At 43.2% G+C, this 21,560-nt stretch overlaps 1 protein-coding gene across 6 annotated transcripts in view; it reads left to right on the top strand.

The window, feature by feature from the left end:
• RBM6 (RNA binding motif protein 6) overlaps window positions 1-21,560 on the top strand; it is a 139,360-nt gene that overhangs the window by 59,687 nt on the left and 58,113 nt on the right. For 4 of the 6 annotated variants that reach the window (XM_024244606.3, XM_024244609.3, XM_054550724.2 and 1 more), the window contains one exon: window positions 766-839. The exons of the other annotated variants lie outside the window; for them this stretch is intronic. In XM_024244606.3, coding sequence (XP_024100374.1) covers window positions 766-839 — 74 coding nt within the window. The remainder of the gene's footprint in view (window positions 1-765; window positions 840-21,560) is intronic. 6 annotated transcript variants of the gene reach the window in all.

Raw genomic sequence — 21,560 nt, 5'->3', positions numbered from 1 at the left:
TTTGTACAGTTCTTAAACCTGTATTGATTGCTAACAACTGCTGTCTTTCTCCCAGCTTGCCCCACCACCAGTCTTTGTGCATAAGCACAATTTTGGACACAGTTATTTGTACTTATTTATGCTTTTACACCTTCTTCCTTTTATAAAGATTTTAGCTGGTTTATGACTTGAGTTGAAACAAGGAAAAAAAGAGGAGACCTGAAATGGTCTGTCCCCTGCCAACCAGAAGCCTCCTGTGGTATCCAAACAGAATAGTTGCCTCAGTCTGTCAGCACTTCTGTCTTTGAAGGTGGTTTCTGCTTGAAAAGTGGTGACTATTAGCATAGCCTGGGGATAATTGCTTTTTTTCTTCTCTCGGGATACTTTTTTTTTTTTTTTTCCCAGATACTTTCTTGCTCTTGTCGATTTTGTTTTTCCAGAAGATTTAGCCTGTGGTTAAAATGTTTCGGGTCCCCACATGAACTCTCTGTGGGATTACCCAATTCTGGGGTACCTTCACCAGATCACCAGTGCTAAAGAGGGCAAAGGATCTTCTTGATTAATAGAAAAGGCTATTTTGGAATGAATCTCAAAGTCCAGAAACATCAAGACTTTTCTTCAATACTTTTTTCTATTTGGGGTAGCAACTTTACCTAGTGTAGGGGAGGGAGGGGTTAGTTGGGAGGGCTTGTGTTTAAGGGGTTCAGAAACAGGGGATTTAAGTGTGTCTTTTGTGTTTGCAAGGCACTAACACCACTCCCGTCTGTATTTAAATGCTGTCCCCAGGTTACGACTATGGCTATGTCTGCGTGGAGTTTTCACTCTTGGAAGATGCCATCGGATGCATGGAGGCCAACCAGGTTGCTTTATACTTCGGTCAAATGATGCTGGAAGGATATATTTTTTTATATATGGGGAGGGAGGGTTTCAAATGATTTTACTTTGGAAAGGTACAAGAAGTCTGTCTTTGGAGCATACTGCATTCCAACCATCGATTGTGAGGAAAATCTTTAAAAAGTCTGGAAAGCTTTCTCTAGAAAACTTAATGGGCACAGTGCATTTTAAAAGCTAGAGCCCAGTTGCTTTTGGACTAGATTCCAAAGACAATAGTTGGAAAAAAAAAAAAGACACATCTGGAGTGTTTCCTTTTGGAGTGTGACTGAGATGGTAATCCTGATGCAAAGAGTGATCCTTGATTGTCTGTGACCCCAAGGATCTGCCTAGCACAGAAATTCTAGGTCAATAGTTACACCCAGACCTAGGGTGAAGACCTCTGATGGTGACTCCTGTGGCATCAAGTCCTGCCTGCAGGGGCTACTTCCAAAAGAGAGCTATCAGGGAAGAGAGAGGAGTGGATTGTTGGTGTCTATTGCATTCATCATTGTTCTTTGCCAATTGGAGTTGCATACTCAAGTCTTTGGCTGCGTATAGTCAGAGCTGGTGAATCAGAATCTGTACTCACCTTACGTTTGAACTATCTGGAGTTACTCAGCTTGCCACCTAGATTTTTCATCTATGTCTTTAATAGAACCCTGCCTGGTAGTTTTGGGAGGAATTAATAAATGGGTAGAATCCTTGTTATGGTGCTTCCTTGGGGAAAGTTGTTTTCTTTGAGTTGTTTCAGTTCCTCCATCTGTAAAGTAGGAAAAGAAACTTAGGAATATAGTTTGATGTGTTTTTTTTTTTCTTTTTTTTTTTAATGTACCCACTGCCTATACTTAACAGTGTGAATACAGTGGGCCCAGAATCTTTCTTTCTTTCTTTCTTTTTTTTTTTTTTTTGAGACGGAGTTTTGCTCTTGTTGCCCAGGCTGGATTGCAATGGTGCGATCTCGGCTCACTGCAACCTCCGCCTCCCTGGTTCAAGCGATTCTTCTGTCTCAGCCTCCTGAGTAGCTGGGATTACAGGCATGCGCCACCACACCCGGCTAATTTTGTATTTTTAGTAGAGATGGGGTTTCTCCATGTTGGTCAGGCTGCTCTCAAACTCCCGACCTCAGGTGATCTGCCTGCCTCGGCCTCCCAAAGTGCTGGGATTACAGGCATGAGCCACCATGCCCAGCCAGGCCCAGAATCTTAAAAGAAGGCTCTGCCAGAGAAGAGTAGTTATTAGATGAGAACTCTTCTTCTTCTATAGCCTGATGCTTTGTTCAGCTTTGTTTAACTCAGTGTGGCTCATTATATGTACTTTTCTTGGCCAAGTTCTCCTCTTATGGGTATGGAGATGACATGCTCTAAATGCTTTGGGAGCAAGCACTCATTAGAGAAGACTTTTGATGTATCCTTACCTTGTTAGTAGTTTAAGCTTGTCAGATGCTTAAAGAATGACAGGCTTAGGACCATATCCCCTAGACTTAAGAGGATTCTCATTGACCATTTGTTCAGTGTCCATCACTGAATCACTTACTAAATACAGGTGACACTCTGTATCCACAGGTTCCACACCCATAGATTCAACCAAATGCTGATTGGACATATTCAGGAAAAAAATGCATTAACACTGCAACGATAAAAAATAAAACAGGCCAGGAGTGGTGGCTTAGCTCTGTAATCCCAACATTTTGGGAGGCCCAGGTGGGAGGATTGCTTGAGGCCAGGAGTTTGAGACCAGCCTGGGCAACACAGGGAGATCCCATCTCTACAAAAAATAGAAGTGAAAAAATTAGCCAAGTGTGGTGGCTATCAACTTGGGAGGCTAAGATGAGAGGATTACTTGAGCCTGGATTGAGACTGCAGTGAGCTGTGATCACTCTGCTGCACTCTAGCCTGGGGTGACAGAGTGAGACCTCATTTCAAAAAACAAACAAAAAAGTATGGTTAACTATTTATATAGTCTTTATTAGGTATTAGATATATTATAAGTAATCTAGAGATGGTTTAAAGTATATTGGAGGATGTGTGTAGGTTGTATGCAAATACCATGTGATTTTATATAAGGGACTTGAGCATCCTGAGATTTTTGTGTTCTTGTGGATCCTGGAAGCAATCCCCTGTGGACACCAAGGGACAACTGTACTAATCATGTGTCAGAAACTGCTACATGCCAATTTTGGAGAGAAGAAAAAAGCTTCCAATCTGTGTGCTTACGGTGGATCCTATTCTGACAGTCTGTCCAATTTTGAGAACACTCATTAATTCATAAGCAGTGAATGTGATTAAGTCCTTTGCCTCTGTGCTAAATACTCAGTGTAATAGCTGATACCTGAGTGCTATAAAGAAAATGAAGCAGGGTATTGGGAGAATGCATCATGGTGGCAATTTTAGAGGGATGGTCAGGGAAACTTCTTGAGGAGTGACATACATTTAAGTTGTGACTCTTGGTGAATAATGTATCCAGAACACTTACTATAGTACCTAGCACTTGGTAGCATTTGAATTAATTTGAAATTCGATGTCCTTCTTTCTCTCTCTTACCCTCCTCCACATGTCAAGTAATTTCCAATTATAAATTTTGTGTGTGTGTGTGAGACGGAGTCCAGCCAGGCTGGAGTGCAGTGGCGTAATCTCGGCTCACTGCAACCTCCGCCATCCGGGTTCCAGAGATCCTCCTGCCTCAGTCTCCCAGGTAGCTGGGACTACAGATATGTGCCACCATGCTTGGGTAAATTTTTTTTTCTTTTTCTTTTTTTTTTTTTTTTGAGATGGAGTCTCGCTCTGTGGCCCAGGCTGGAGTGCGGTGGCATGATCTCAGCTCATTGCAACCTTTACCTCCTGGGTTCAAGTGAATCTCCTGCCTCAGCCTCCCAAATAGCTGGGATTACAGGTGCCCACCACCACACCTGGCTAATTTTTGTATTTTTAGTAGAGATGGGGTTTCACCATGTTGGCCAGGCTGGTCTCAAACTCTTGACCTCAGGTGATCCGACTGCCTTGGCCTCCCAAAGTGCTGGGATTACAGGCATGAGCCACCATGTCCTGCCAATTTTTGTATTATTAGTAGAGATGGGGTTTCACCATGTTGGCCAGGCTGGTCTTGAACTCCAGACCTTAGGTGATCTGCCTGCCTTGGCCTCCCAAAGTGCTGGGATGACAGGCATGAGTCACCGTGCCTGGACTTCAATTATAATTATAAGAAAATAAATTTATTTTTATATCTGAAGTTTAATAAAACTAATTCTTTAAGGAAATGGATGTGGATTAAGCTCCTTATGACATAGTAAACAATCTTATGAGAGGCATAAGAATGTGAGGGAAAAAGTCCTGACTCCTCAGGGTGAATAAAGTAAATATTTTGGCAGGCTGAGGCGGGCGGATCATGAGGTCAGGAGATCGAGACCATCCTGACCAACCAGGTGAAACCCCGTCTCTACTAAAATACAAAAAAAATTAGCCGGGCGTGGTGGTGCACACCTGTGGTCCCAGCTCCTCGGGAGGCTGGGGAAGGATAATTGCTTGAACCCAGGAGGTGGAGGTTGCAGTGAGCCAAGATCGCACCACTGCACTCCAGCCTGCTGACAGAGCAAGACTCCGTCTCAAAAAAAACAATAAAATTAAATAAATAAATAAATAAATAAAGTAAATATTTGTGGAAGATAAAATGTGTTTGTAGGCCGGGCACTATGGCTCAAGCTTATAATCCCACCACTTTGGGAGACCAAGGCTGGAGGATCACTTGAGCCCACGAGTTTGAAATGAGCATGGGAGCATGGGGTAAATAGTGAGACCCTGTCTAAATTAAAAAAAAAAAAAAAACAAAAAAAAAACTCTTTGTCTATCCTTTCCCCCAGTTTTACTTACAAACCAAATTGGTACAGATTCTGAGTCACCACGATCTGCTTGGCAACTCTTAGTAGAGCCTGAGTGTGTGTGTGCCTCTGAGAAGGTTACTCCGAAGTACTTTGAGTTGAGTTTTTTTGTAACTCTTTGCTATTCCGACTCTTGATGTGAAATGTCTTTTATTTATCATTGGCTGGTACTTGTAGGCCTAGGGGATGGAAATAAAGGAATTTTCTGCTAGCTTGCTTTGTCAAATATTGTTGGGTATGTGTGCCTTCGTGAAGTTGCTCAAGATGATAACCAAGGTCCTCTAGCCTTTTCCCAGTGCCTAGATCAAGCTGTCAAACAGTAGGATGCTCTGCAGCGGTACTGAGCTTTGTGGCTGTGGTGACCCATCAGGGTGTCACTTAGGCAGCAGCTGTCTATCTGGAGAAATAATTTCCAACAGGTATGAAGGTATGAATCTTGTTAGCCTGTACCATCACCATTTCCGTCTAGGAGAAGGGGGCAGCCAGCAAGCACTGTCAGGCAGAGCCTTTCGTTCCACCCTTCTGCAGAGTGTATTTCTAGCCCTGTCATATGCTCTTGGCTTTCTTTGTTGTCAAGTCTCTGGGATATTGAGGGTACATATTATCTCCTTCTGCTTTGTGTGCCATTGCTCTGGGACTTGGGGAGGGGAGTAAGAAATATTGTGTTAAAATCTTAATCCCTTTCAGTGGTTGCCCAGTTGTGAGTACTAGCCCTCTCAGACTGTTGGCATTTGGTGTGCAGGAATTAGCATTTTATGTTCTCAAGTATGCTGGTGTGATGCTTGTTGTCTATTATTTGGCCAGCTTAGTCACTAAAGTGCCCTTATAGAAGATAACTCTGGGAGAGGTATTCATTTCTCTGAAATTTTTATTCTCCTTTCCCCTTTCCTTTCCTTTCCTTTCCTTTTTCTTTTTCTTTTTCTTTTTCTTTTTTTCTCTCCCTTTTCTCCCCTCCGCTCCCCTCCCCCCTCCCCTCCTCTCCTCCCCTCCCCTCCCCTCTCCTCTTATTGGAGACAAGGTCTCCCTCTGTCACCTACGCTGGAGTATAGTGGACAATCATGGCTCACTGCAGCCTCGATCTCCTGTGCCGAAGTGATCCTCACAACTGAGTTCTCTTTAGTAGCTGGAACTACCACCACCACAGCTGGCTAATTTTTTTTTTTTTTTTTTTTTTCCCGTAGAGGCAGGGTTTTGCAACATTCCCCAGGCTGGTCTTGAACTCCTGGACTCAAGCAATTTACCTATCTCGGCCTCCCAAAGCACTGGGATTCCAGGTGTGAGCCACTATGCCTGGCCTATTTTTAAATTTTTATTTTTTTGAGACTTAGGGTTCTGTTCTGTTGCTCAGGCTGGAGTACAGTGGTACGATGAGAGCTCATTGCAGCTTTGAACTCCTGGGCTTAAGCAATCCTCTCACCTCAGCCTTCTGAGTAGCTGTACTACAGGCACCTGCCACCATGTTCGGCTAATTAAAAAAAAAAAAAAAGAATCTGTTCGTAAAGATGGGGTCTTACTGTGTTGCCCAGGCTGCTCTTGAACTCCTTGCCTCAAGTGATCCTCCCACCTGGACCTCCCAAATTGCTGGGATTGTAAGCATGAGCCACTGCATCCAGCCTTACTCACCTTTTTGTATGACACTATCAGTCTTTCTAAAGTGCAAAGAAAAAGGGTTCTGTTATCATCTGATGTGAAAATTCCTTTAAGCATTGACTTTTTCTGGTGTGAGGAATGAAGGCTGTGGAATACATGAAGTTTTATGAAATAGTGTTTTTTTGTGTGTGTGTCAACAAAATTAAGAGTTTGGGTTATTGAAGATACAAGAGTGTTTTTGAAGGTATATATAGGAAACAAATCTCAAATGTGGTCTGTCCTTGTGATTAAAATTAGAGCAATAGGGAAGCCAGGTGTGATGGCTCACACCTATAATTCCAGCACTTTTGGAGGCTGTGGCAGGGGGATCACTTGAGCCCACGAGTTGAGTCCAGCCTGGGTAACATAGCAAGACCTCGTCTCTACAAAACATTGTTAAAAATTAGCTGGGTGTAGTGGCACATGCCTATTGTCCCAGCTATTTGGAAGGCTAAAGTGGGAGGATTGCTTGAGCCTGGGAGGTCAAAGCTACAGTGAGCCGTGATTGTGCCACTGCACTCCAACCTGGGCGACAGAATGAGAGATCCTGCCTCAAAAAAAAAAAAAAAAAAAAAAAAAGCAACAGAGAAAGCTTATGTTTTTAGTGATGAGAATGCTATTTGTGAGGCCATGATGGAAAAAATTGGTGAAGAACCTAGTTTGTTGGAAACTTAAATTGGTAGTAAAGACATAATACTATCTGAAACACTTTAGTACTTAAATTGTGTGCATTCCAAGCAACAAAACCAATAATCTGTAGGTTGAAGGTTGTAGTGTTACCTAAACAACTGTCACCCCAAAAACACTTCATTGAGGAGTATCCAGCATCCTAGCCAGAGCTCAGCTGTATAACTTAGGGCTTGAATCATGCCATTCTTGCTGGAAACTTCAATTTCAGTACTTTTTCCTGATCACCCTCAGAAGGGTAGTAGTAGAAACATGGGGAACTGCATTCTAAAATGAGTGTATAGGTTCATATCCTAGCTAGAAAAAAAATTAAAACAATTAATGAGTACAAACCAAGGGTTGTTGAAGAGTCTCGCTCTCAAGAGAGTTGGGGTATTCAAGAAAATTAAAAGTGAGTTTAAGGATCGATGACTTGATTATACATTTTGGCTATTTATCCACTGATTGAGACTTTTTTTTTTTCAGATGGAGTCTCGCTGGTTCGCCCAGGCTGTAGCGCAGGGGTGCGATTTATCCACTGATTGAGACTTTTTTTTTTTTTTGAGATGGAGTCTTGCTGTGTCGCCCAGGCTGTAGCGCAGAGGTGCTCACTGCAACCTCTGCCTCCTGGGTTCAAGTGATTCTCCTGCCTTAGCCTCCTGAGTAACTGGGATTACAGGCATGTGCCACCATGCCCGGCTAATTTTTGTATTTTGAATAGAAATGGGGTTTCACCATGTTGGCCAGGCTGGTCTTGAACTCCTGACCTCAGGTGATCCGCCCACCTTGGCCTCCCAGAGTGCTGGGCTTACACATGTGAGCCACTGTGCCCAGCCCAGTGATCGAGACTCGACTGGACATGAAGCAGTATAATGTAGCAGTATAACATAGTATTCTGGAAGCAGACTACCGGGGGTTGCATTTCGGCTCCATCACTTTCTAAGGTGTACTTGAACAAGTGGCTTAACTTCTCTGTGTTTTAATGTACCCTCACACACGTCTAAGAATTAAATAAGTTAATGCATGTAAGGCGATTAGAACTGGGGCTGGTGGCCAGGTGTGGTGGCTCATGCCTGTAATCCCAGCACGTTGGGAGTCCGAGACGGGCGGATCACGAGGTCGGGAGATGGAGACCATCCTGGCTAACATGGTGAAACCCCGTCTCTACTAAAAATACAAAAAAATTAGCCAGGCATGGTGGCGGGTGCCTGTAGTCCCAGCTACTTGGGAGGCTGAGGCAGGAGAATGGCGTGAACTGGGAGGCGGAGCTTGCAGTGAGCCAAGATCGCACCACTGCACTCCAGCCTGGGCGACAGAGCGAGACTCTGTCTCAAAAAAAAAAAAAAAAGAACTGGGGCGGGCACAAAGTGAATGTTGAGTGCATCTTTGTTGTTTTCACAACAACTTCTCATCTGAAACAAAGTCTTAAGTTACCAGCAGCTCTGGTCTTGCTTAATGGAGTATATGGCAAAAAGAGGATTTGGTGGCAGTGCCTAGGAGGATTTTTTTTTTTTCCCATCAACAATACTTCTCATTTAGCCTGTTGATTGATGCTGATTATCAGGGGACTCCTTCCAGCTTCCCTAGTTGGAGTTTTTTGTTTTTTTTTTTCTTTTTTGAGACAGGGTCTCATTCTGTCTCCTAGGCTGGAGTGCAGTGGTGCGATCTCGGCTTACTGCAACCTCCGTTTCTGGGGCTCAAGCCACTCTCATGCCTCAGCCTCCCAAGTAGCTGTGGCTACAGACATGTGCCTGGCTAATTTTTGTATTTTTGTAGAGATGGGGTTTTGCCATGTTGCCCAGGCTGATCTCGAACTCCTGAGGTCAAAGTGATCCGCCTACCTCAGCCTCCCAAAGTGCTGGGATTACAGGAGTGAGCTACCATGTCTGGCCCTTAGTAGGAGTTTCTGCTGCCTTAGCCTTCAAGAGAGGATCTTAAATTTTCTTTTCTTTTCTTTTTTTTTTTTTTTTTTGAGACAGAGTCTGGCTCTGTTGCCCAGGCTGGAGTGCGGTAGCATGATCTCAGCTCACTGCATGCTCTGCCTCCTGGGTTCACACCATTCTCCTGCCTCAGCCTCCCGAGTAGCTGGAACTACAGGCGCCTGCCACCATGCCCAGCTAATTTTTTTGTATTTTTAGTAGAGATGGCGTTTCACCATGTTAGCCAGGATGGTCTCGATCTCCTGACCTCGTGATCCACCCACCTCGGCCTCCCAAAGTGCTGGGATTACAGGCGTGAGCCACCGTGCCCGGCCATGAGAATCTTAAATTTTCTAAAGAGAAAGAGCAGGAGACAGACAGTACCACATGGAGTAGGTTAGGCCATGTAGGGAATCTAGCCTGTGGCTTTAAAACCGTAAGTTCTAAATTAGCTGGGTATGGTGGTGCACACCTGTAGTCCTAGCTACTCTGGAGGCTGAGGTAGGAGGATCACTTGTGCCCAGGAGTTCAAGGTTGCAGTGAGCTGTGATGGTGTCACTGCACTCCAGCCTGGGCAACAGAATGAGATGCTGTCTCTCAAAGCAAAACACCCTAAGCTCTGATAACCAGCCCATTATTTGCCACATCTCAGGCTCTTTAATTATGAGAGGTGCTCTAAACTGGATTCATTTTAATTCTCTTGAATTTGAAAAATAAACATTTATCATTTGGCAGTTTTAAGGGAACCTTCTGGTATGTGTCCTACAATGGGTTTATAATTATTTTTGTCACAAATCATGGTTTATTTCTATGGATTAAAGTAGTTTAGTTCTTAATTTGTTATAAATTGGAAATATACCTATATGTTTTAACCTCATGCTTCTGTGTTGTCACATCTCATTAGCTCAGGGGTCATACAAAGGCATAGTTCAGTTAGTGATCTTGATTATAACTTTGGTTTATGACCTTATGTACATTCAGATGGTATAAGGTTCATAGCACAGAAAGATTTAGAATTGCAGCTTCATTGCCTTCTGACTCTTGTAACTTTTTTTTTTTTTTTGAGACGGATCTCGCTCTGTTCCCCAAGCTGGAGTGCAGTGGTGTGATCTGGGCTCAATGCAACCTCCACCTCCCGGGTTCAAGCGATTCTCCTGCCTTGGCCTCCCGAGTAGCTGGGATTACAGGCACACACCACCACGCCCAGCTAATTTTTGTATTTTAGTAGAGACGGGGTTTCACCATGTTGGCCAGGCTGGACTTGAACTCCTGACCTCAGGTGATCCGCCCACCTTGGCCTTTCAAAGTGTTGGGATTACAGGCATGAGCCACCGTGCCTGGCCTCTCTTTTGTAACTTCTGAACCTCAGTTTTCTCATCTATAAAATGAGAGGATGATCATAATACCACCCATAGTGCAGTTGTGAGGTTAGAGTATGTAGTATATGTAAAGTGATCAGCATGATAACTGGCATGTAGTAAGTGCTCTGTAGTAAAGGGTGATTCATAACACTAGACTCTGCCTGGTTTTACCAACTTCTCTTTTTCCTTGGCTGCTTATCCACCTCTTGGGATTCAGAGTTGGCTGAAAGTGGCAGGCAGTGCTGCTTTGGGTGGCAGCTTGATTTTAGACAGCCAGTTCACATAGTGCTTTTGTTCAGGACCTCTCGGGATTTCTAGACAGACAGCAAGAGGGTTGGGGTAACACCTGTCGTAAAGTGTCTAAGGAATGAGTGCACAAGCATTCAGGCATATGAGGGCAGAAGACCATGACCATACCTGCCTTCCTACAGTAAACAGCCTGTTGTTTCTGCAGGTAGCATTGCAGGTAGTTCTTTTATCAGAAAATTCTTGTAGGCTGCAGGTGACATTGAGTGTTATTAGGTATCTTCTTCATTCAAGTTGAACTTGGAGGTTACAGTGTGTCTTTATGTGCCCCTCCACAGGTGTTTAAGTGTTGTCATTCATCCTCTAGTGCATAGATTATGTGTGCACATTTCTTGTTAAGGATATTGATGAACTGATAATTAGTTTATCTAGAATAATGTTTATTTTATATTTTATTTTATTGAGACAGGGTCTTGCTCTATCACCCAAGCTGGAGTGCAGTGGCACGATCATGGCTCACTGCAGCCTCAACCTCCTGGGCTCAAGCCATCCTCCCCACCTCAGCCTTCTGAATAGCTGGGACTACAGGTGCGCACCACCACACCTGGCTAATTTTGAGGGGGTAGAGGGGAGGTAGAGATGAGATCTCACTATGTTGTCCAGGCTGGCCTTTTGCTCCTGGACTCAAGCAGTCCTGCCTCAGACTCACAAAGTTCTGGAATTACAAGTGTGAGCCACTGTACTCAGCCTAGAATAATTATTATTTATTTTTATTTTTATTTATTTATTTTTTGAGACAGAGTTTTGCTCTTGTTACCCTGGCTGGAGTGCAATGGCACGGTCTTGGCTCACTGCAACCTCTGCCTCCCGAGTTCAAGTGATTCTCCTGCCTCAGCCTCCCATGTAGCTGGAATTACAGGCACGCCACCACACCTGGCTAATTTTTGTATTTTTAGTAGAGACAGGGTTTCACCATGTTGGCCAGGCTGCTCTCGAACTCCTGACCTCAGGCAATCCACCCGCCTCAGCCGCCCAAAGTGCTGGAATTACAGGCGTGAGTGACGGCACCCAGCCAGAATAATTAGTTTTAATCTCACAGGGTGAGATTTGTGAGGTTAATTTTGTATATTAATGATGTATATATTACCAAAATCTGTGGTCAAGTGAAATTTGTGCTTAATCTTTGCAAATGCTGTTTCCAAAGGAAAACATGTAGTGGAAAAGGTGGTGTGTCACAGGATGTAGAGTAGTGGTTAGTGGGCACAAGGGTGGCGGGGGAGTGGGGGTGGAGGTGGCAGGAGAGAATAGAGAATGATAACTGATTGATACAGGGTCTCTTTTTTGGGATGAGGAAAATATTTTAGAATTAAATAGTGATGATGGTTGACCAAGCTGGTGCATGTACTAAAAGCCATTAAATTGTATATACTTTAAAACGGTGGACTTTATGGTATGTGAATTTTATCTCAATTTTTAAAAAAGTCTTTAAATGTAGTATGAAACTTTTTTTAAGGCCAAGCCGGGTAGCTCACGCCTGTAATCCCAGCACTTTGGGAGGCTGAGGCAGGTAGATCACCTGAGGTCAGGAGTTCTAGACCAGCCTGGCCAACATGACGAAACCCTGTCTCTACCAAAAATACGAAAATTAGCCCAGCATGGTGGTGTGTTCCTGTAGTCCCAGCTACTCGGGAGGCTGAGGCAGGAAAATTGCTTGAACCCGGGAGGCAGAGGTTGCAGTGAGCTGAGATTGTACCACTGCACTCCAGCCTGGGCAACAGAGCAAGACTGTCTCAAAAAAAAAAGTTTTTTAGGGTTCCAGCACAATGGGAATGAGTCCAGATCTAAAATAAAGTACAGATTCATTTACCACCCTCCACCCTACACCAACCCCCCAAAAAGATTGTCTATCAGTTTGTCAGGAAGTTAGAGTAAAATGGTCTTAAAATGCATCAAGAGGGCTGGGCACAGTGGCTAATGCCTGTAGTTTCAGCTACTCGGGAGGCTGAGGTGGGAGGATCACTTGAGCCCAGGAATTCAAGTGAGCCATGATTAGATCACTGCACTCCAGCCTGAATGACAGAGCAATACCTTGTCTCTTAAAAAAAAAAAAAAAAAAAAAAGGCATGAAGAATTTTTTTGCTAATGGTATCTACTTACCACAGAGGAACATTTAAGCTAAACATCTGAGAGGTTATGGATGGAGTTGGTAACAGGCTCCATTTGAACTGGTTATGTAGTTTATGCTCAGTAAGGTTGAGCAGACTTTCTGCTTTGAGTTATTCACAGTTAAAAATAAAGGACTATTTTGAAGTAGACCGAAAATGAAAATAACATTAAGAAATCCTTGGACTAATTTTTAGGGGAGATTCCTGTAATCGGATGGTTTGTAGTTGTCAGTGTAGACCTTTCCTGGTTTCCTGAAATTGCTAATCAAAGCTCAAAGCCATGGGAAAAGACTGGATTGCAGCTAGAATGTGTGCTCTCCACATATGTCTTTCTTAGAGGCCTCTTTCAAGCAGCATTGACACTATGGCTATCATCTTTGACTCTCTTAGTATATGGAGAGTTGTAGGGTTTCTTTTTTTAAGGGGGAAAACATTATTGACATAAATTATATATCATAAAAGTCACTCATTTTAACTGTACAATTCAATGATTTTTTAGTAAATTTACCAAGTTGTACATTTATTATTATAATTAGTTTTACAACATTTTTTTTTTCTTTTCTTTTCTTTTTTTTCCTTTTTTTTTTTTTTCTGGGAGACAGGGTCTTGCTCTGTTGCCCAAGCTGAGTGCAGTGGCTTGACCATGGCTCACTGTAGCCTCCACCTCCCGGGCTCAAGCAATTCTCCCACCTCAGCCTCCTGAGTAGCTGGAACTATAAGCTTGAACCATCATGCCCAGCTAATTTTTTATTTTTTGTAGAGAGAAGGTCTTGCTATATTGTCCGGGCTGGTCTTGAACTTCTAAACTCAAGCAATCCTTCCTGTCTCACCCTCCCAAAGTGCTGGGATTACAGGTGTGAACCATCATGCCTGGTCTAGAACATTTTCATTACCTCAATTGGATCCCTGTTTGGGGATACATTTACATTTTTAATTTTTTAATTTTTATTTTTTTTAGAGATGAGGTCTCAATCTATTGCCAAAGTGGTCTTGAACTCCTGGTTTCAAGTGATCCTCCCACCTTGGTTTCCCGAAGTGCTGGGATTACAGGCATGAACCACCATGCCCAGTCCATTCCAATTTTTTTTTCTTTTTTTTTTTGAGATAAAGTCTCACTCTGTCGCCCAGGCTGGAGTGCAGTGGCGTGATCTCAGCTCACTGCAACCTCCACCTCCCGGGTTCACGCCATTCTCCTGCCTCAGCCTCCCGAGTAGCTGGGACTACAGGCGCCCACCACCACGCCTGGCTAATTTTTTGTATTTGTAGTAGAGACGGGGTTTCACCGTGTTAGCCAGGATGGTCTCAATCTCCTGACCCCGTGATCCGCCCGTCTCAGCCTCCCAAAGTGCTGAGATTACAGGCGTGAGCCACCGTGCCTGGCCCATTCCAATTTTTTATAAAAGTGATTTCAGACTTACAAAAAAGCTGCAAAAATTCCTGTGTTCTTTTCACCTAGATTCTTTTTTTTTTTTTTTGAGACGGAGTTTTGCTCTTGTTTCCCAGGCTGGAGTGCAATGGCGCGATCTCGGCTCACCGCAACCTCCCCCTCCCGGGTTCAGGCAATTCTCCTGCCTCAGCCTCCCAAGTAATTGGGATTATAGCCATGCGCCACCACGCCCAGCTAATTTTATATTTTTTAGTAGAGACCAGGTTCCTCCATGTTGGTCAGGCTGATATTGAACTCCCAACCTCAGGTGATCCGCCCACCTCAGCCTCCTAAAGTGCTGGGATTACAGGTGTGAGCCACCATGCCAGGCCCACTCAGATTCTTTTTAGCATATTTGAATGCAGATTTTTGAATAGTTATGATCTCTTCTCATTGAAAAAGGGACATCATTTGACTTGACCTCCCACCAGACTCTTCCTTTGAGGTTGGATGGAGGTGCTTAATGGATGCTGTGGATGGTGTGTGAATTTCCATTGGGTTGAGTGGATGATGTATGTGGAAGGCGATTGGGATTTACTTTGTCAGTGTCTCCAAGAGGTCCCCCACTGGGCTTTGTCAGGTGCTGAGGTTGGAGGTCAAGAAGTAGGGCAACATCTAAAGCTTCCACTCCTGGGCACTGTGAGGTTTTTATAGGTCTTTTAAAAAAAAAACAGTGAATAGGCCGAACGCAATGGCTCATGCCTGTAATCCCAGCACTTTCGAAGGCCAAGGCAGGCGGATCACGAGGTCAAGAGATCAAGACCATCCTGGCCTCGTGGTGAAACCCCATCTCTACTAAAAATACAAAAATTAGCTGGGCATGGTGGCGCGTGTCTGTAGTCCCAGCTACTCAGGAGGCTGGGGCAGGATAATCGCTTGAACCCTGGAGATGGAGGTTGCAGTAAGCCGAGATCTCACCACTGCAGTCCAGCCTGGCGACAGCGAGGCTCTGTCTCAAAAATATGTTCTTTCATGAGACAGCAGGCATTTGGATGCCTGATACAAAAAGAGGAGGGACTATGTTCTAGTCAGCTTTAGACTGAGAAGCAACAGCAACCATGGCAAAGGGGAAGCAAACTTTCCTGAGTGGCCTTAATAATGTTATTCGTCAGGCAGTGGCTCTTAAACAGGGGTTGCAAGCAGTGATTTTTGACATGCTCTTCTCCTCACCAACCACTGGACATTTGGCAGTGTCTGGAGACATTTTTGGTTGTCACAACTGGGAGAGGGTGCTACTGGTATCTAGTGAATAGAGCCAGGGATGCTGCTAAACATCCTACAACGCAAAGGGCAGCTCTCCACACAAAGAATCATCTGGCCCAAAAATCTCTATTGCTGAGGTTGAAAAACACTGGTGTAAGGAGGCAAGAGTTGTGGTTAGTCAGAAAGGATGACCTGGCTTGCCATGGATTGTCTTATAATCAGTTATCTCTTTCCTTGCCTTATTCCTGGTCCCAACGGAGTGAGGATTGGCAAGGGGGTTTTTGGGAATATAGTGGGAATGCTGTGTAGTGAGAGTGCAGGCATGGCACTCCAGACTACCAGTTACGAGCTTAGCCTGTGTCCTTGGGGTAGGAGCTGTAGAATAAGACCTATTTGATATGTGGACCAGAATAAGTTCTTTAAATAATCAAAGGTAATAAACATTCTTAAAATATACTATCACTAAGGTAGTCTGTCATCCAGCAGAATGAGGGAGTGGTCAGAAGATTACACATATTTGGCAGCAATTACTAGAAAAAACAAACGAGTTGAGATTTCTCAAAATAGATTTTACTTCATATTTCAGATAGTTTTCCAGGGCAAATTGAAAATGCAAGTGCAGATTTTCACATCCTTCTTTATACTGATTAAAACATTTGAATCTATTGGATCATCTTTTCATTAGGCTTTATTTCACAGGGCCATCTACTGGATCCTGTATGCTGATATAGTTAAAGGGACTGAACACAAAGTAAAAGATGCATATATTTTATCTTAATACAATATCACTTTGCTGTAAAGGGAAACTGCTCTATATATAGAATGCTGTGTAATAGTGATTGGGCTGTTGGGAATCACATTGGAAATATCAGTAAGCAACTCATTTTAACTTTTGTTAACACAGTTAAGTGCTGAGCACCTCTTGTGTTTGAAGCTCTCTGCTAGGTAATATGTGTTTATTAATGAATTTAAAAAAAATACAAAAATTAGCCAGGTGTGGTGGCACACACCTGCAGTCCCAGCTACTCAGGAGGCTGAGGCACAAGAATTGCTTGAACCCAGGAGGTGGAGGTTGCGGTGAGCCGAGATCACGCCACTGTACTCCAGCCTGGCCAACAGAGCGAGACTGTCTCAAAAAAAAAAAAAAAAAAAAAAAAAAAGTTTTTTATTTTTAAATTTTTTGTTTTATTTCTTTTTTTCTTTTTTTTCTTTTGAGACAGAGTCTCGCTCTGTTGCCCAGGCTGGAGTGCAGTAGCACAATCTTGGCTCACTGCAGCCCCCCGCCTGCCAGGTTCAAGTGGTTCTCCTGCTTCAGCCTCCCAAGTAGCTGGGACTACAGGTACCCACCACCACGCCCGGCTAATTTTTGTATTTTTAGTAGAGACGGGGTTTCACCATATTGGCCAGGCTGGTCTCAAACTCCTGACCTTATGATCTGCCCGCCTCAGCCTCCCAAAGTGCTGGGATTACAAGCATGAGCCACTGCGCCCGGCAAAATTTTTATTTTATTATTATTATTTTTTTTTATTTTTTATTTTTTTGAGATGGAGCCTTGCTCTGTTGCCCAGGCTGGAGTGCAGTGGCACAGTCTCGGCTCACTGCAAGCTCCGCCTCCTGGGTTCACACCATTCTCCTGCCTCAGCCTCCTGAGTAGCTGGGACTACAGGCGTGTGCCACCATGCCCGGCTAATTTTTTGTATTTTTTTAGTAGAGGCGGGGTTTCACCATGTTAGCCAGGATGGTCTCGATCTCCTGACCTCGTGATCCACCCGCCTCGGCCTCCCAAAGTGCTGGGATTACAGGCGTAAGTCACTGGTCCCGGCCAATTTTTATTTTATTTTTAATTGATAATTGTATATGTTTATGGAGTACCCATGTTATGATACATGTGTACATTGTAGAATGATTTTTAATTGATAATTGTATATGTTTATGGAGTACCCATGTTATGATACATGTGTACATTGTAGAATGATTGAATCAGACTAGTTAACATATCCATCACCTCATGTAGTTATTTCTTTGTAGTAAGAACATTTAAAATCTCTTTTAGCAATTTTGAAATAGATACAATACATTGTTATTAACTATAGTCACCATGCTGTGCAATAGATCACTAAAACTTCTTCCTCCTGTCTGACTGAAACTTTATGCTCTTTGACTAACATTCTCCCTTTCTCCTCCACCCGCCTTCTCCACCCACGGCCTCTGGTAAACCACCATTCTGCTCTCTACTTCTGTCTGAGTATTTGATTTTTTTAGATTGCACATGTGAGGCCATGCAGTATTTGTCTTTCTGTACCTAGCTTATAATACACTTAGCTAAGTGTCCTTCATGTTTTTCCACATGTCGCAAATGGCAGAATTTCCTTCTTTTTTAAGGCCAAATAGTATTTCATTGTGCTTACATTCCACTTTTTCATTATCCATTCATTCATTGATGGGCAATTGATGAATGGATATCATGGCTATTGTGAATAGTACTGCAGTGAACATGGGAATGCAGGTATCCTCAGACATAATGATTTCAGTTTCATTGGATATATACTGTACCCAAAAGTGGGACTGCTAGATCATATGGTGATTCTAGTTTTAGTGTTTTTTTTTTAAGAACCTCCATACAGTTTCCAAAATATCTGTACTAATTTACTTTCTCACAGTGTAAAGGGTTCCCTTTTCTCCATATCCTCACTAACACTTGTTACCATTCATCTTTTTTATAGTAACCATGCTAACAGATATGAGGTGACATCTCATTATGGTTTTGTTTGTTTGAGACAGTGTCTTGCTGCATCACCCAGGCTGGAGTGCAGTGGCAGCTCATTTGCAGCCTTAACTTCCTGCATTCAAGCAGTCCTCCCACCTCAGCCTCCGAAGTAGCTGGTGTGTCACCATGCCTAGCTCTTTTTTTTTTTTTTTGAGACAGAATCTCGCTCTGTTGCTCAGGCTGGAGTGCAGTGGTACGATCTCGGTTCACTGCAATCTCTGCCTCCCAGGTTCAAGTAATTCTCATGCCTCAGCCTCCCGAGTAGTTGAAATTACAGGCATGTGCCACCACACCCAGTTAACTTTTGTATTTTTAGTAGAGATGAGGTTTCACTATGTTGTCTGGGCTGGTCTTGAACTCCTAGGCTCAGGTGATCTTCCCACCTCGGTTTCTGAAAGTGCTGGGATTACCAGCATGAACCACTATACCCAACTCCTTATGGTTTTAACTTGTGATTCTCTGATAATTATTGATATTGAACATTTTCTCATATATTTTTTGGCAATTTTTTTTCTTCTTTTAAAAATTTTGTTTTTAGCCATAAGGCCAGGAATGCATGTATGTCTTCTTTCAAGAAATGTCTGGGCTGGGCACAGTGGCTCATGCCTGTAATCCCAACACTTTGGGAGGCCGAGGCGGGTGGATCACGAGGTCAGGAGATCAAGACCATCCTGGCTAACATGGTGAAACCCCGTTTCTACTAAAAATACAAAAAAATTAGCTGGGTGTGGTGGTGGGCGCCTGAAGTCCCAGCTATGCGGGAGGCTGAGGCAGGAGAATGGCGTGAACCCAGGAGGCGGAGCTTGCAGTGAGCCAAGATCGCGCCACTGCACTCCAGCCTGGGCGACAGAGCAAGACTCTGTCTCAAAAAAAAAAAAAAAAGAAAAATGTCTGTTCAGGTCCTTTGCCCATTTTTTATTAGGGTTATTTGTTTTCATTATTGAGTAGTTTGAGTTCTTTGTACATTTTGGATATTAGCCCTTTATCAGATGAAAGATTTGTTAAGTATTTTCTCTCGATCTATGCATTGTTTCTTCACTTTGTTAATTGTTTCCTTGCTTTGCAGAAGCTTTTTAGTTTGATGCAATTCCATTTGTCTGTTTTTGCTTTCGTTGCCTGGCCTTTGGGGGTCATGCACAAGAAATCATTGCCTAGACCAGTGTTGTGGAGCTTTCCAACTATAGTTTCTTCTAGTAGTTTTACAATTTCTGTTCTTACATGAAGCTATGAACAGTTCCTGTATAGTTATCCCTGCCACCCTTCTCCCAGCATTACATACACAGCCTCCCCAACTATCAACATCCTACAATATAGTGCATATGTTACAATCAGTGAAGCAACATTGATACATCATTATCAAGGGTTCACTCTGGGTGTTGTACCTTCTGTGAGTTTCCACAAATGTATGTCATATATCCACCATTATAGTATCATACAGAATAGTTTCATTGCCCTAGAAACCCTCTGTTCTCCACCTGTTTGTTCTTTCCTCTTGCAAACCCTTGGCATCCACTGATCTTTTTATTGTCCGTGTAGTTTTGCCTTTTGCAGAATTTCATATAGTTGGAATTGGACAGTATGTAGCCTTTTCAGATTGGCTTCTTTCATTTAGTAGTACATTTCTCTATGTAGTCTCATTCCTCTATGTCTTTTTGTGGCTTGATAGCTCATTTCTTTTTAGCACTGAATAATATCCCATTGTATGGATATATTACAGTTTATTCATTCACCTGCTAAATGACATTTTGGTGGCTTCCATGTTTTGACAGTTATGAATAAAGCTGCAATAAATATCCATATGCATGTTTTTGTATGGACATACGTTTTCAACTAGTTTGGGTAAATACAAGGGGCATGATTACTGGATCGTACGGTAGGAGTATGTTTAATTTTTTTTTTTTGACAAGGAGCCTCGCTCTGTCACCAGCTGGAGTGCAGTGGTGCGATCTCGGCTCACTGCAACCTCTGCCTCCCAGGTTCAAGTGATTCTTCTGCCTCAGCCTCCCAAGTAGCTGGGACTACAGGTGCATGACCATGCCCAGCTAATTTTTTGTATTTTTAGTAGAGACAGTGTTTCACCATGTTGGCCAGGATGGTCTTGATCTTGTGACCTCGTGATTCGCCCACCTCGGCCTCCCAAAGTGTTGGGATTACAGGCGTGAGCCACTGCACCCAGCCCGTAGAGTATGTTTAATTTTGTAAGAAACTGTCAAACAGTTTTTCCAAAGTAGCGATTACATTTTGCATTGCTACCAGCAATGAATTAGAGTTCTGTTGCTCTGTATCCTTGCCAGCATTTGGATGGTAGCCATTTTTATTTATTTATTTATTTTTATTTTTATTTTTTTTTTGAGACAAGGTCTTGCTCTTTCACCCAGGCTGGAGTGCAGGTGGACGATCTCAGCTCACTGTAGGCTCCGCCTCCCCGGTTCAACTTATTCTCTTGCCTCAGCCTTCTGCATAGCTGGGATTACAGGCACACACCACCACACCCAGCTAATTTTTGTATTTTTAGTTTCACCATGTTGGCCAAGATGGTCTTGAACTCCTGACCTTAGGTGATCTGCCCCGCCTTGGCCTCGTGAATTGCTGGGATTACAGACATGAGCCACCATGCCTGGCCTCCTTTGGGTATTTCTATTGGACAGTTATGTCATTCATGAACAAAGACAATTTTTTTCTTCCTTTTTAATCCATATACCTTTTATGTCCTTTTCTTGGCTTATTGCATTAGCTAGGATTTCCAGTACAATGCTGAAAGGAGCTGTCTTTCTCTTCTTTTCTCTTCTTTCCTTGCCTTTTCCTTCTCCTTTTTCTTTCTTTTCTTCCTTTTCTTCCTATAGAGATAGGATCTCGCTATGTTGCCCAAACTGGTCTCCAACTCTTGGGCTCAGGTGATCCTCCCACCTCAGCTTCCCAAAGTGCTGGGATTACAGGTGTGAGGCACCACACCTAGCTGAAAAGGAGCTGTTGAGAATACATCCTTGTCTTGTTCCTGATGTTAGTGGGAAGAAAGCATCTAGTTTCTCACCATAAGTGTGATGTTAGCTATAGGTTTATCAAGTTGAGGAGGTTCCCCTCTGTTCCTAGTTTGCTGAGAGGTTTTTTTTTTTTAAATCATGAAAGGGGATTGGATTTTTGTCAAATGATTTTTCCGCATCTATTGGTATGTTCATGTTAATTTCTTCTTCAGCATGTCGATGTGATGGATTACATTAATTGATTTTTTTTTTTTTTTTTTTTAGATGCAGGGTCTCACTCTGTTGCCCAGGCTAAAGTGCAGTGGCACAATCACAGCTCACTGTAACCTCAAGTTCCTCAGCTCAAGCAACCTTCCCATCTCAGCTTTCCAAGTAGCTAGGACTACAGGCACACACCACCATACCCATCTAGTTTTTTAAAACATTATTTGTAAAGATGAAGTCTCTGTATTTTGTCCAGGCTGGTCTGGAACT

Source organism: Pongo abelii, chromosome 2 (genome assembly GCF_028885655.2).
Source record: "Pongo abelii isolate AG06213 chromosome 2, NHGRI_mPonAbe1-v2.0_pri, whole genome shotgun sequence".
Classification (NCBI taxonomy): domain Eukaryota; kingdom Metazoa; phylum Chordata; class Mammalia; order Primates; family Hominidae; genus Pongo; species Pongo abelii.
The sequence above is the reverse complement of the archived record's forward strand: the minus strand, read 5'-3'. Positions and strand labels throughout refer to the sequence as shown.